The following is a 16,730-nucleotide window of genomic DNA, read 5'->3' on the forward strand; positions in this document are numbered from 1 at the left end:
CCCTCTGGGAGCTCGTCGCGTCTTGCCGGTGTGGCGATAGGTTCCCGGACTAGTCACCGGCTTGAAGCGCGCCTTGCCGGACTGTGGTTGTGTCCCTGGACGCAGACAATGGAGAACGCGCCGGCAGTGCCCCGGCTGCCCCCGCATGACCCGGGGACGCCTGCGTTGTCGGTGGTGGATATGCACACGGGCGGCGAGCCACTGCGTATCTTGCTGGCGGGCTGTCCGGAGGTGGTCGGGCCCACCTTGCTGGCCAAGCGGCGCTACATGCGTCGGCACCTAGACCACGTGCGGCGACGGCTCGTGTTCGAGCCCCGCGGTCACCGGGACATGTACGGGGCAGTCCTGGTGCCCAGCGAGCTGCCGGACGCGCACCTGGGCGTCCTGTTCCTGCACAACGAGGGCTACAGCTCCATGTGTGGCCACGCAGTGCTGGCGCTTGGCCGCTTCGCGCTGGACTTCGGCCTGGTGCCTGAGCCTCCCGCCGGGACCCGCGAGGCGTGCGTCAATATCCACTGCCCTTGCGGGCTGGTGGCCGCCTTCGTGGCGTGTGAAGGCGGCCGCAGCCTCGGCCCCGTGCGCTTCCACAGCGTCCCGGCCTTCGTGCTGGCCACAGGTAACGCGCGGGATCCGTCCTGCCCCGGGCAGAGCCCCGCCTCCGGGCGCAGCTCATTGTATTAACTGTGTCTCCGAGCTGGAGCCCACGCGGCGCGACTAACCCACCCCGCATGCCTTTGCACTCCATGAAGAGGTAATTCTCAATCACTGCAGACGTGTGGCAGCATCTTAACCTTGCGTGTTTGCTTGGTGCATGTAATTTGATTATCCCGCTAATCTATCCGCCGGTGGCTTCAGGGAGAGCCTTGAGGAGTAAAGAATTCCGTTTTCCTTACTCAGCGACTCCTGCACTGCTCAGGCGTGCCCAGAGATTTCAAGAGACGAGGCACGCCGGGGCCAAGAGGAAAGAGCAAAGAACAGCCAGTATACCAGGGTTCCAGCCCGGTTCGCAATATGCTTGGTAGACACATTATGACCTAGCAAGTCACTAAATAAATACCGTCTCCGTTTCTTCTTCTTCCCCGCGTATTTGGGGAAGAATTAAATGAGAATGAAAGAACTAAGCAATTTACAAATCGTGAAGAAACAGTTGTTGCTGCTCTTATTCTTCCTAACAACCCCTTTTAAACTGTACTGTCTTACGCAAATTACTTAGCCTTTCTGTGCCTGTGTTTCTTTTTTTAGGATTAGAGTATGTAAGATACTTAGAAAACTATATAAAATATATTCCTCGAGGTAAAGACTGTAGAATGTATATGATTGCGAGTTGGAGCATCCTTATGCAGTCTATCATGTGAAGTAGGGCATTCCTATAACCATAAACCTTGCAAGTGGGAGATAAGATCCCTCCTGGGGGATGATCTGACAAGCTGACATCTGCTCGCATCTCAGTACCCCCTCCAAGGGGCTGAATCCTATCAGTGAGGATGCTTTAGTAGTCTTGACGGGAAGTGAGCTGGGAGCTAATATAGTTAATAGGGTCATCATATGTTTTCTTTAGTCTTCAAGCCATGAAAATCATTTTTTTGGGAAGTTCAATCTTGATCCTGAGAAATTGGATTCCAGGTTAGCCTGATTATGAATGATATAGTAATAGAACAGGCATTTCCCAATTTTAGAGCAGCCTCAGGCAGCTGACACACACAAGTTGAGGAAGAATATCCCTGGAGAAATTGATGCCATTTTTCTCCTTTTGAAGCGAGTGATGTCACATCTGGATAGGGCGGGCACTTGAAGGAGGCAGAATTTATGTTTAGGATTGCATCCAAAAACTGTCAACAATTTAACTAGCAGGGCTACCAGATTTCCCCCAGGAGACCCCAGCAGCAGATAAGAAGCACTCTAGATTCTGCAGGAAATGACAGCAGGCAGCAGGATCACCAAATGCATCATAGCCCTGGGTTGGCTAGGGCAGGGGCCGCCAACCCTTCAAGCACAGTAGTTCCTGAGAACATCACTGTGACAGCATAATAATTAGTGAGCATTAGAAGAGTTATTAAGAAAATGAAACACGCTGGGCTCAGTTGCTCAGGCTGTAATCCCACACCTTGGGAGGCTGAGGTGAATGGATTCCCTGAGCCCGCAGGTTCGAGACCCGCTCGGGCAACTTGGCGAGACCTCATCTCTACAAAAAAAAAAGAAAAAAAATGAAACACTGTATTCTCTGGCTGGGCTTGGTGGCTCAAGCCTGTAATTCCAGCACTTCGGGAGGCTGGAGGTGAAAGGATTGCCTGAGCCCAGGGGTTCAAGACCAGCCTGGACAACTTGGAAAGACTTTGTCTCTACAATTAAAAAAAAATATATATATATATATATATGTATATATGTATATACGTGTGTGTATATATATATATATGTGTGTGTGTGTGTGTGTGTGTGTGTGTGTGTGTGTGTGTGTGTATAACCCAGGTGTGGTGGCTAATGCCTGTAGTCCCAACTACTTGAGCAGTGTGGTGGCTAACACTTGTAGTCCCAGCTACTTGGGAGGTGTAGTGGCTACCACTTGTAGTCCCAGCTACTTGGGAGGTATGGTGGCTAATGTTTATAGTCTCAGCTACTTGGGAGGTGATGCGGAAGGATCACCTGAACCCAGTAGGTCGAGGCTATGTTAGCCATAAACATGCCACTATACTCCAGCCTGGGCAACAGAATGAGACGCCAACAAAAATAAATAAATAAATAAACTATATTCTCTACATTTAAGGAAAAGGAAACATGAGGTGTAGCACCCTATCCAACTGCCCACCCCAAGAAAACCGGACCCCAGGTTTCCAGAAATGATGGATCAAGGGAATGGTTGTAGGCTTGTACCACCTTCCTCACTCTGCCCTTGCCCCAGGATTGGCGGCCACTGCCCCATTCAGTTATACGATCAAGAGAAGAGGGCAGGCAGACTGAGTCACAGGCTTGCTGCCTGTGTCTCCTGATGGGTGCTGCACCCACCTTAGCTTTCCATGATCCAGCAGTCCCTCATTTCCACCTACTTCCTCATTCTTCTTTCATGAAACCTGCTTTGCACTGGCATCAAGATAAAAACTGCATTTTGGATTCAGTTGTGTTGTTAAGATCACAGGCATGTTTTATGCTTTTGATTATAACTGTGCTCTGTTTTGACACATCGTGTGTTAAAAGGGCTTCTGTGGATTAGTCTGAAACTGATAGCAATCTGATATCTTTGTATGACTCAGCCTGAAAACTCAGGAATACAAGAAATATTTTCTTTTTCACAACTTAATTTCTGAAAGTGAGACCCCACTCTGTCCTGTTCATTGCCGTACCCTCATCTGTCAATGCTGTCCATGCGCTGGTTAATTCAAATTGCAAAGGCCTTGGAGAGAGAGGACCTTTGATCTTTAGCTTCACAATTAACCTGTGAAGCAGAGCGCTTTCTGCCCTACTCTGTGTGGTCCCTGCCCTCTGACCTTGCCTCCCCCTTTTGGTTTGCTGGCTCTGTTTCACAATATCATTCCCAAAGTGTTGTGGGGAGGTCAATGTAGGTCCGTTCTGTACCTTCAGCCTCCTCACTCTCTCCAGGCAGTAGGAAATTTCTTTTTGTCTCTAGGAGAAATATTTCTCTCTTCAGGATACTACTCCTTTACCAACAAATTCTTTCCTCTGAGAAATTAGATTTCCATAACACAAAAACAGAAAGACCTGCTTTCTCTCCTGCCATGGGCCTTCCTCGGAGGCTGGGATCACCAAGCCAGCTTGAATTGGGGAGGAGGAGAAGGAAAATTCGAGAAGGGGAAAAACAGTTTTAAGGCGCTAAAATATCACCCAGTCCCATTTCTTTGGAAATACAGATTCATGATTTCAAACTAACCTTCAGATGAAACTCTGGGTGTGTCAGGGACTAAAAATGTTCAAATAAAAACCCTGACACGAAATGATACTTTAGAGGTCAGTGATTCTACAATGGCTTTATTCTGAGTATTTGCCTGCAGGACACTTTAATGAGATGAAAATATGTAGAAGCATAAGTATATATAATTTGTATAGAAAAATCTCTTTAAAAATTTTAATATTACAGATGAAGAAAACCAAACTGTGGATTGGATCCAAAATCTTCGCTAGTTTGAACCTCTAGTAGTGTACAAGGGGACCTACAATTTCCTTTATTGAGTTCACTGGGACATCCCAAGGTCTTCCCTCTCTTGACCTCTTCGATTTTCCTAGAAAAGATTCCCAAAATAGTTGGCAAATATGCACGTATATTAATAAATATGTTGGGGGAAACATGACTTTCAGTGGTATAACTTGTGCAAACATCAAGTTATCGGCCAGGTTGGGTGGCTGACACCTATAATCCCAGCACTTTGGGAACCCAAGGGCGAAGGATTGCTTGAAGCCAGGAGTTTGAGACCAGCCTGGGCAACATAGCAAGACGCTGTACTCACATGAAAGGAAGGAAGAAAAGAAGGACCTGTTACTTACCTGATGCTTACTCACTTTAAAGATGGAATTTTTGGTGCATTCCTTTTTATGATAGAAAAAAGACACCCCCCCTTACATCTCCCCCCACCCCACTGAAAATAAACACATAAAAAATGCTGTGACTTGTGTTACTAAAATACTTATTAACAAACGCATCTAACTTCCAAACACTTCCTTTTTAGACCTCATAGTGGATGTTCCAGGACATGGAAAGGTGGTGGTGGACATTGCATATGGTGGTGCATTTTATGCATTTGTTAGTGCTGAAAAGTTAGAACTCGACATTTGTTCTGCAAAGACAAAGGACCTCGTGGATGCAGCAAGTGCAGTGACAGAAGCAGTGAAAGCTCAGGTCAGTACAATGGCTGTCTTCATAACAAATGCCCTCCTCTGTAACATGGAGGAAATAAAAAGTATTGTCTATAGAGACATTTTTTATCCAATATTTAAATTATTAGTAGACTAAAAACAGGATACCAGTTAAAGTCTTAGGCTCTGGAGCAAAACTACTTGTGAGTTGTAGCTTTGCCACTTGTAACATTTATAACCTTGGACAAGTTACATAACGTCCATATGTCTCAGTTTTCCCATCTACAAAATGGAAATTATGAACCTGCTTTGTAGGGTTGTAAGAATGAAATAAGTCCGTACACGTAAAGGACCCAGAATAGTGTCTGGCCCTTAATAAGTGATCAGTAAATGACAATTATTATTAACCTTAATAATACATATATACTAATATAGTTTGTGGTTATTTAAATGTATAGTACATATAGAATTTCACTAAATTAAAATGCATGTACTTTGCCTTATGTTGGCATTCTGTAAAACTTGCAAACAATAAATGTAAAATATAGCTACGAAATAGATTTCATTAGGTCTGTTAAGACTTTCTGTTATTTAACAGAGAACATTAGTTCCTAATTAGTGAATTTTTTCATATATTGCTAAGAAGTTACTAAACTTCTCAAGTAAATCTAGTTTTGTCTTGGGAAAGCTGTTCTGATAAAATCAGTTTAGATAATAAGTAAGTGTGGAATATTCCTTCATTTCTAGCACAAGTCTGCCATTTTTACCTTGAAATTGAAACCTGTAAATAAAACACATGTACAGTATTTGAATGTTTAGTATATGAAAATTTATTGGTGGTAGTAAAAAATAAGACAGTATCTAAAATACTTGTACTAATAGTTATTATGGGCCTATTTAACACTTCTGAGGCTTTATGTTAATATAACATAACTTAAATAACAAAATGAAAATATATATCAGTGGTTCTATTATTCTTCTGGGACTGTCAATACCCACTTATGGAATTATGTTATCATAGTAATTTCTGAAGCTCTGAATTTACATCTGTTTTCTATTCCATTGTTAGCAGACAGCTAACAGTTTGAGTTAACAATTGGGCACACAGCCGGGCTCGGTGGCTCAGCCTGTAATCCCGCGCCTTTGGGAGGCTGAGATGAGTGGGTTGCCTGAGCCTGCGGGTTTGAGACCCGCCTGGACAACTTGGCGAGACCTCATCTCTACAATAAATCAAAAAATCAGCCAGGCGTGGTAGCGCATGCCTGTAATTCGGCTACTTGGAAGGCTGAGGCGGAAGGATCGCCGGAGCCCAGCAGGTCGAGGCTGCGGTGGCCAGGAGCAGCCACTGCACTCCAGTCTGGGTGACAGAGTGAGACTCCAACTCAAAAAAAAAACAAAACAATTTGGCACAAAATAATTTCACCTGATTTTTAGTGAGATTAAGAGAGTCATGGTTTTCTTAATAAAAGGAATAATTTTGAACTGTTTACAGCTAGAATTTCACAAGATGGCAAGAGGTTGATTTTGAGAAAATAAGGATTGTGAGAAAATATGAGAACAAGTTTTATTATTGATGTATCACGCAGTAGAACTACTTTATGAAGTGTTGACCAGTCATACTGTCAAGCAGATTTGGGGACAGGCCATTTTTGGGAGAAGTGCTAAAGTTAATATAAATTCATCTTCATCTATTTTTTTTTTTAATAAACATTACCAAGAACTTGTTCTATGGCAGACACTATGCTAGATGCTGGAGACTCAAAGAAAGAACAGAACCTACCTCCACAGAGCTTGCCCTTGTGGGGGAAGCAGTGGTGGAGGTGGGACCCAGGGCTTTAAAAGGAATGAGAACAAAGATCCAATCTGCACGCCTCTTTAACTTGGTTTTAGATGGACTCTTTGGATTTTAAGAACACAAATCTATCTCATTGCTTTAAATGACAGGTAAATGGAAGTGGAATGCACTAATTGTAAGGATATACATCGAAGTAAGATTATATCAATCTCAGTCATACTATCAGATGTTGCAGAAATCCAGACGTTAAATAAATAGATCTTCTAAGAAGAAGAGAAGGCATTGCATATCAGGGCCTGAATGTACCACTGTGTGGTTTGGCTTCCCTACCAGTGCCTGCTTCTGTCTGTGTGGAACCAACTGACTTCATCCTCTCCAATAAATCTTTTCCATCCAATGGTTTCTCTTACCTCATAGCTTCTGCATCCTTATAACTTTTGCTTGTTCACATCCTCTCACAGCCCTTGTCTCTCTACTGGTATCAACTTCAGCTCTAGATACTCATTGCCTGATTTTTCCACTTTATCCCCTTCAAGCTCCTGAGAATGAGCCTGACTGCCTAAGCTCATCCTGTGTGAGTAGCCACAGCCAGCCTGTGAACTTACCATCCTGGGGTCATTGCTTCCGAGAGAGAGTGTTTATAGGAGGGGTAGGAGGGATGTATGAAATAGGACTGTTCCTTTAGTAGAGGCTATATGCAGGGCAACTTCCTTAGAAGGGACTCAAAGTATGATAAGAATCATAACTTCCATTAAGATAATGTTTATTCATCTAGACTAGCATTTAGTGCCTTGCCCAAAAAGGTATTTCAAAAAATGATAAAGATTGATAAGTTATGTCTAAGAGTGCCTCATCTACATATTATTTATAAAGAGAAATTTGAATCAAAATATTTATTTTGCATGTGGTTGATAACTTTTGTGTTGTTAATTGCAGTTTAAAATTAATCATCCTGATAGTGAAGACCTTGCCTTTCTATACGGAACTATATTAACAGATGGAAAAGATGCTTATATCAAGGAACCAACCACCAACCTCTGTGTGTTTGCAGATGCACAGGTATTTAAACTTTAAGTTTTATACACAAAAGCCAGGTAATATGGAAATACAACACTATAAACATTCTGATCTTCATTTATTCTGAAACAGGTTGACAGAAGTCCTACAGGCTCAGGAGTGACAGCCCGAATTGCCTTACAGTATCACAAAGGGCTTCTAGAATTGAACCAGACCAGAGCCTTCAAAAGCACCACAACTGGCTCAGTATTCACAGGGAAAGCTGTGAGGGTGAGTGACATCTTAGCTTCTTACATGTGAATGTGCTATTTGTAAGACGGAAGAGGCCCGAGGTGGGTGTTTGATATGTTTCTTCACTTAGCTCTCAGAAGAGAACTTTAAAGCAGGCCTGTAAAAATTTTTCAACAAGGACAATGGTTCTCAAAGTGTGACCTTGAGACTCTTAGGAGAGGGGGATTATTCCTATGACTCCACAGGTCAAAACTATGTTCATAATACTAAGTCATTATTTGCTTTTCATTCTCATTCTCTCAAGAGTGTACAATGGAGTTCTTCAGAGGCTACATGAGATGTCATATCCCAACCAACTAAATGCTGAAGCAGATATGAGAATCTAGTTGTCTTCTGTTATGCCAGACATCAAAGAGGTTTTCAAAAATGTAAAATAGTGCCCTTTTCCTCATGAATTTTTTCTCATAAAGTTATTTTCACAAAAATATTCATATATTAATGTGTTTATTTTCCAATGAACAAATATCTTTAATTTCCAATATAGTAAATATAGGTAGATATAATTTATATAAACAAAAACTCTGGGATCCTCAAATCTTAAACTGTAAACAGGTCCTGAGACCGAAAGTTTTGAGAACCACTAAATGAGAGTTTGGGTTTTTTTTGTTGTTATTTGTTTTTTGTATTGTTTCATTTTGTATAACAGGATGTGAAAGCCCTGAAAAGTTGTGGAAAGTAGGATTTTTATAGTGGGATCAAATTTTAAATGTACTAACAGAACTGATTTCTGAATGTTCTCATAGCAGTAAATGAAATATATGAAATGATTAACTACATTTAATAAATGAATCTATTCATAAAGAGTTCTTTAATGTAGCAAACAATCTATCCTAATATAGTTGTTTTTTAAGGTTTAGGTTTTCGGACTATGAAATTTTCTTTAAGGTAGGAATTCCTGTATCATTTAGTGATCTTGTGATATACCAAACCATTTGTTTTTGTAAAAATTTGTAACACATTGTCTAAGATTGAATATAAAAATAATAATCTACAACATTTACTGTGTACTTCACTGTCTGTCAATTTCCAAGCTAAGCACTTTATACATACCACCTCATTTAATCCTCAGAAGAATCCTAAGAGGTGGGTACTGTACCATTATTATCCTTTTTTAACAGATGATAAAGTGGAAAATTGGAGAAGTTAGGTAATTTGCAAGAGGTTAGTTAGAAAGTAGGAGATCTACATGAGTCTCTCTGGTCAGACATCGTGCTGTGAAGCACTACATTATATTGCTACCAGACAAAGCAAAAGTTAAATGAGGTTTTATAGTGTAGTAGTTTCATAATCAGATAATTAATTACTATACCCTAATTTTTGGCATTTTACCTTTAGCCTGTTATTCTTGTTTACAAAATTAGAAAATAAAGAGATATGCCACAGCTAAGATTTCATGTTGTTTTTCAGTTATTAATCCTGCTTGCCAGAACAGCTTCACTTGCACCACTCTATCCCTGTCTGGGCTTATCCAGTCTCCTTGATGGTACCTTTTCAGTCTCTTTCCTTTCACTGTCTGTGTCCCCATCATTTCATCCTTGACTTCCTTCTCATCTCATCTATAGTTTGATGCCATGGGCAATTTCATCCACTTCCTAGGCTTCAATTCTCAACTACCTGCTGATGATGACTCCCAAACTTTCATGCCTATCCTGTACCTCTTTCAGAAATTAACACTCTTAATCCCAGCTGTTCACTTGCCTCTAAATGACTGTCCCAGAGATATCTCAAACTTGCCTTGTTAAAAAGTTTGTCCTTCCTTTCTAAAACATACTCCTTCTCTCTCATTCCTCATCTTGGTTAATGGCATCACTAGTATAACTTCCAAGCTAGAAACTATGGACATATTTAACCTGTTCATCTATTCCCAAGTTCCCACATACATTGGTCAACAATCCTATCCATTCTGCCTCCAAAATATCTCTGTATTATATTCTCCTTCTTCATCTTCCCTAAAAACTACCCACTGACTCTGGATTCAGTCAGTGAATTGAGGTTATCTCTTAAGTTTCTGGGTTTCTCGTCTCTCTTCTCTCCACTTTGTCCCCCACTTTACAGCTAAGCTTGTCTAAAGCACAAGGGTGACCATGTCACTCTTCTTAAAGACCTTCCCTTGGCTGTAGGGTTAACCCTGCTTCCTTCTTTAGCATGATAAAAATAAAGAGTACAACTTTTTGGCCATATGAATGCAATATTTTGATAGTATACTCCTTTCATCTTCTTTTTTCAGGAAGCAAAATGTGGTGATTTTAAAGCTATTATAGTGGAAGTGTCGGGACAAGCCCATTACACCGGTATGGCAAGCTTTACAGTAGAAGGTGATGACCCACTGAAGGATGGATTTCTTCTCAAGTGACTTCTTCCAGGAGTTAAGGGCTTTCTTTTTTAAGTAATTATTACCTAGAAGTAATTTTTTCTCTAAATTATGCAAAAACCAATATTCAAATTTTACATATATAACTTCCATTCTTTCTAAAATAGTACACTGTGACTAAAGATGCAGTCATTATGCCTCACGTTTGCAAACGTATTTTGGTATAGATATCACTTATGTCTAGCATATAAAGTGCCAGAAATTCAGAATCTTTTTCTAGTGAATAACATAACAGGGAAAATTAAAACCTTACTTACTTTTAAAATATTGCTCTATGATAATTACCGTAATATTTTGTTTTAAAGGCTCTTTGAATATCTGGAATTGTAGCCCTCACAACAATGAATTTACAAGCTCCTTATTGTAGTCTTCCAGTGTTTGAGTAAAATAACACCCTCTCTATAAGCAGTACATAAAGGAGATGGATTATATAAGGTACTCAACCTTAGCATAAATAAAAAGGATCAGGATGGAGTCAGCTTCTTTGACTGGGTGTTGTTTTAGTTGCCGCCAGAATGTTCTCTGTGCTGCAAAGGCCAGCACCTACACCCACAGGTACTGAAATATGAACAGATGCTAGAAGACCAACTAGTAATCAGACTTTTTCTGTATCTTTAAGGCTTTTATAAAAGGGCTTGTTTATTGCATTATAAAATACTGTAGAAAGTACACTGTAGAAATTCATTATTGAATCCTTATGATGGAATGAGTCTCATACTTTATCAGCTGCATGCTAGGTAGATTTAAAACGTGACATAAATGCTCACTGTTGGCATTCTTGCTAGTTAACACTTATCAATGAGCCTGTTAAAAATGATGTAAGCATTAAGATAATCTCTCTTTTAACATGTGATGTTCTCAGAAATTCAGTAGACTCTTTTGTGAGGTATGTAATAGTATTTTATTTCTGAGCACACAGAAGTTGAAGTAAACAAATCATTTAAACTGGTTTGGTACCCAGCAAGTCTGCATAGGCTCTATGAGTAGGTCTGTGATGTGATTACCTGACCAAAAACAAAGCTGTAAAGTTAATATTTTTTATTTCCCTATGACATAAAAACACTTAAGATTTTTTACTCATTCTCTATAGAAGGCTGTACTAAAGATAACCTCCAGAAAATGACAATCTCACTGATTCAATATGACCAAATAACTTTCTACAGATTAGGAGATTTGCTATACTTTAAAAAATTAAAACAGAACACTATTTTCTCTCCAAATCTCACAGGTCACATTAATTTGAAAAGAAAATTGTTTAAGAGTTAAATTTTGTAGCATTTTATAATGTGTCACATACATAATAAAGTACACTCTGAAATGCATATTATTCCATGGCTACCAAGGTGGAGAGTATTTTTTACTCACTGACATTGTTTATAATCATCAGTGCTTGGTGAAAATTTTTAAAAGACTAACATTTAGTCTATTTTATTGTCTTAAAAGTCTGTGCAGTGCACCCTCTTATCAACTAACTGCACCAGGGAAGATGTCTTCCTCTGCCCCACCCGTGGGATATGCCACTGTTTTTATCCCGTTTACACATATGGGGAGATGCAGGTCAGATCTGTTACATAATTCTCTTAAAGTTGTAGTAGAGACTGCAAATTTAGGCGTTCTGACTCCAAGCCTAGTATTTTCCTACTACACTTCTTCCATTTATAAGATAGGTTGGGGCTGGCTGTGATGGCTCATACCTGTAATCCCAGCACTTAAGGAGAACAAGGCAGGAAAATTGCTTGAGCCTGGGAGACTGGTCTAGACAATATAGCAAGACCTTGTCTCTGCAAAAAAAAAAATTAAAAATTAGCTGGGCATGGTGATATGCACCTGTAATCCCTGCTACTCAGAAGGCTGAGGTAGAATGATTGCCTGAGCCCAGGAGGTCGAGACTGTGGTGAGTCATGATCATGCCATTGCACTCCAGTCTGGGCAACAAAGTGAGACTCTGACTCAAAAAAAAAAGTTATATTTCTTGAACATTAAAAAATATGAAGCCGGGCTCGGTGGCTCAGCCTGTAATCCCGCACCTTTGGGAGGCTGAGGTGAGTGGATTGCCTGAGCCCGCGGGTTCGAGACCCGCCTGGACAACTTGGCGAGACCTCATCTTTACGATAAATCAAAATGAGCCGGGCATGGTAGTGCGCACCTGTAGTTCCAGCTACTTGGAAGGCTGAGGTGGAAGGATCGCCGGAACCCAGCAGGTCAAGGCTGCGGTAGCTGGGAGTGGCCACTGCTCTCCAGTCTGGTGACAGAGTGAGACTCCGACTGAAAAAAAAATATATATATGTATTACCCAAATCTTTCAAACCAGAGCTGAACCATCCCAATAGTATTCATTCCTTCTGTACCTCACCCTGACTCCCCCAGAGTCAAAAACACTAGGGAAATCAACTCCTCTTCTCACTTTTGCATGCCTAATCAGTCACAAAGCCCTGTTGATTCTGTCTTCCAACTATTGTCCACCTATACCCTTTTCCATCTTAGTGTGCCCTGCCTCATCAATTAACTTTTTTCAAATCTCTAACCTCCTTCCCCTCACTGGTTTCTTCCCCTAAGTATTTAAATGTGCTCATTGTAAACAAAACAAGCACCCTTTGTCCTTCCCTCTTTAGCTGGCTGTCATCCCTAACTCCTTCCCTTGGTATTTAAGCTTCTAGCTGCCTTACTCTGTTCACTGGGTATGTTTTCTTATCTTCCATTTGCTATTTAAGTATTGCAGTCTTGTTTCTACCTCATTACTTGTTAGAAACTGTATTTGGCCTAATTGTCAGGTCTGATAGTTTATGCAACCCACAGTAGCCGCTGCTGCTTGCTCCCTGCAGGCGATACTTAATCACAAAAATTTAATCATAGAGCATAATCATGTGCTACAAGTGGAAAATACAGAGTTATGTGAAACAAATGGGAACATGATTCAAAATATGACCAGGTACAGTGTAATCCCAACACTTTGGGAAGCAGAGGTGAGAGGATGGCCTGAACCCAGGGGTTCGAAACCAGCCTAAGTAACATGGCAAGACCTTATCTCTACATTAAATTAAAAAATTAGCTGTGTATGGTGGCCCACGCCTGTAGTTCCAGCTACTTGGAAGGCTAAGGCAGAAGGATGACCTGAGCCTATCAGGTCGAGGCTGCAGTAGCCATGATCATGCCACTGTACTCCAGCCTAGGCGACAGAGTGAGACTCTAGCTTTAAAAAAAAAAAAAGTGGGGAGAGGAAGGTGTCAGCCAAGGAAGGTTTCCCCTGAGGGACTAACCTTTCTGTAGAGATGAGGATACTAGGAAATAGGGGGGTGGGAGGGATAGAGTTTTCAAAGCAGAGGGGACAGCAAGTGCAAATGCCCCAAGAGTCAAGGCTTAAGAAAGTCGCAAAAGCCCAATGTGACTAGAATGCAGGGGGAAATCAAAAGAGAGAGAGAGAGAAGTGGCCCCAAATGAGACTAGAGAGGAAACAGAGGCCAAATCATGCAGTCAGCACCTTGTAGGAAAAATTAAGGATTGAAGTCTGTATTATAAATTAAATGGAGAAGACATTAGCATTTTTGTTTTTGTTTTTTGTTTTTTTGTTTTTAAGAGACAAGGTCTCGCTCTGTTGTCCAGGCTGGAGTACAGTGACACGATCATAGCTTACTGCAGCCTCAACCTCTTGGGCTCAAGCAATCCTCTTGCCTTAGCCCCCCGAGTAGCTGGGACTAGAGGTGGGAGCCACAGCACCTGGCCTAAATAGCAGGCTTTAAGCAAGTGAATGGTAGCATCAAATTTTTTAATAAGTGTTTTGCCTACAGTGTGCTGTAGAGACTGGGTGTGGGGAGACCAGTTATGAGGTGACAATAGTAGTCCAAAGAAGAGAGAATGAGAGTTAAGGTTCAGAATGGAGGAAGCAAATGTATGCCAAGATACTCTGCAAGTGAATTCTTCAGGTCTTGGTAATGAATTGGATGTGGGCTGGTTGTAAGGAAGAGAAACTTATCAAGAAAAGCTCCTAAGGTTTTGGCTTATACACTAGATGGATACTACTACCATTTCTGAGATATACAAAATTGAGGACTAGGATTTAAAGGAAAGTGAGTGGGAGGAGGATCAGGCATTTATTTCATTTTGCTCATGTTGAGTTTGAGGTGTTTTTGCACATCAAGGGGAGATGCCAAGTAGCAGGACAGGTGGGTTGATGCCAGAGACATAATTTGGAGTTACGACTATATAGACAGTCTTTGAAGCTCCAGATGTGAGATGAGGGAGGAAGTCCAGGGGCTGAGGACTGAGCCGTGGTGAACTCTAGCCTGTAACGGAAGGTAAAAGAGGACAAGCTGGCAGAGGAGAAGACATTGAAGCAAATGCAGAAGCCAGGAGACTATGGAGGTCACCCTAGTCTTCTGAACGTCCTGCTCATGGCCCTCCCTTGCTAAAACTCTGCAACTGCTTGTGCTGTTGTCCCCTCCACCTCTGATTAAGTCCAGTCTCCATAGCATGGCAGGCAAGGCCTTTCACAAGAGGGGCCCAATAAACTTTGATCATTTATTTCACTCCCTACTCCCACATATCATAGAATTCAGACACTGTTCATTTCAACACTAACCTTCAGGTTTTGCACATGCGTCAAATGTTCTTCCCCCCCCCCCTTTTTTTGAGATACAGTGTCACCTCTTTTGTGAAGTCTTCATCAGCTACCTGAGGAAGAGTTAGTCTCCTCCATTTCATTCACATCTTTTTCGCAACAACATTTGTCACACTGTAATATGCTTGTGCTGGCCTAAGACTGCAAGCCTGTGTAGGCTGGGATCCTTATCTTATTTGTTGCTTACTAAAACTAAACACAATCCTAGAAGATTGTGTTTGCCAAATAAATTATAATTATATTTTTGTCTTGAATGACAAGATTAAGACTAAATCAGTCTCAGATTAAGCTGGAATTGATTGCTCCCAAGGGTACATCTGGTGGTATCTGGAGACATTTTTAGTTGTTACAACCAGAAGAGGTGCTACTGGCATCTCATGAGCAGAGGCTAGGAATGCTGCTAAACATCTTACAAAGTACAGGACAGCCCCTGCAACAAAGAAATATCTGGCCCAGAATTTCCATATTGCTGAGGCTGAGAAACTCAGTCTTGGTTTATCACTTTAAATATTCCCTTTATACTGTAAATTTCCTCAATGAAATAAGCACTCTAAGTACTAATAACATTGATTCTATGACCTACAAATGTAGCCATTCTTTAGAGCAGTGTTTCTCAAACTTCACTGTACATCAGAATCACCTGGAGGGCTTTATTAGCACATGAGTGGCTGGGCTCCACCACCAGAGTTTCGGATTCAGTAGGTCTGGGATAGGACCTTAGAATTTTATAGCTCCAAAAGTTCCTAAGGGACGTTGCTGCTGTTGGCCCAGGGTCTACACTCTGTGAACTCTTTACAGAAGAGCCCAGGGTTAACCTGAGGGTTCATCACACCTTTCCCCACTAAAGGGCATGCCCAGAAACTCGAGGCAGCTTCCCCAGGCAGTCATGCCTTTCCTGTGCCCATATCTCCCAAACAGACACCTGGAGCTGCAACTGTGATTACCAGACTGGCAGCACCTTAGACTCAAAACACACCTCATTCCTGAGAATAGAGGACGGCTGCTAGCAGGACAAGGAACCAAATTCTCTTCCCCACCCCATATTTGTTAGCCAGTTATGAACCTGAGGTCCAGGCCCTTGAAAATGAGGTAACGTTGTGTTAAGATTCATAGCCCAGCTCTTGGAACACCTGGTATCAGAATCACCTATGGGGTTTTGATTCATAGGCCCATCCTCAGTAATTCTGGGCGTCAACCAGGGAATCTGCATTTTATCAACATCTCCACATCAGTGGTTCTCAATGTGAGGTCTTGGGACCTGCATCACCATCACCACCTGCGAACTCCTGAGAAATAGAAATCCTTGGGCACTACCCTAGACCTAGTAATCTGAAACTCTGGAGTTAAGGTCTAGTACCTTGTGTTTTAACATGCCCTCTGGGTGATGTTTGCTCAAGTTTGAGAACAAGTGGTTCTCAAACTTAGTCTGCCCCTCAAGTTTAAGATGTCTGGATGTACTTTCTGGACTTTTCACTTCTGGTTCTAGATTCCTTTCCAGCATGCATACACCCATAGGAAGCACAGTGCCCCCCTCGCCTCTCCCCAACAAAGACCTCCCCGCAGGGCATATGTGCCCTACAAGGGAGAGCTAGAGTGTACCCTTGTTGAATCCGGGCAGGTCCCGCTTTGTCTGGCCGAGCAGTGGTCCCCGAGGAGGTCGGCCTGACGCTCTTCGAAGCTCAAGCCACCCCCCCCCCGCCCCCGGCCGGGTAGCCTCGGGGAGGGCAGTGTCGCGGGCGGCAGCCTGAGGGTCCTGGGCTGGCGTCCCGCCCCGCGCGCTGCGTAAACACGCGGTTCCCTCGGCAACGTCTGCAGCCACGTCAAAGGCTCGGCGGGGCCCC

General features: G+C 42.1%; 1 protein-coding gene across 1 annotated transcript; it reads left to right on the top strand.

The window, feature by feature from the left end:
• Positions 1-62: 62 nt before the first annotated feature.
• Positions 63-11,596, top strand: L3HYPDH (trans-L-3-hydroxyproline dehydratase). Its single transcript, XM_008068061.2, has 5 exons — positions 63-616; positions 4,674-4,843; positions 7,532-7,654; positions 7,745-7,882; positions 10,131-11,596. Exons 1-5 carry the CDS (start codon positions 109-111, stop codon positions 10,254-10,256), a joined length of 1,065 nt encoding a protein of 354 aa, XP_008066252.1. The 5' UTR covers positions 63-108; the 3' UTR covers positions 10,257-11,596.
• Positions 11,597-16,730: the final 5,134 nt, after the last annotated feature.

This window comes from Carlito syrichta, unplaced genomic scaffold (assembly GCF_000164805.1).
Source record: "Carlito syrichta isolate Samal-C Ts95f unplaced genomic scaffold, Tarsius_syrichta-2.0.1 Scaffold309858, whole genome shotgun sequence".
Taxonomy (NCBI): Eukaryota; Metazoa; Chordata; class Mammalia; order Primates; family Tarsiidae; genus Carlito; species Carlito syrichta.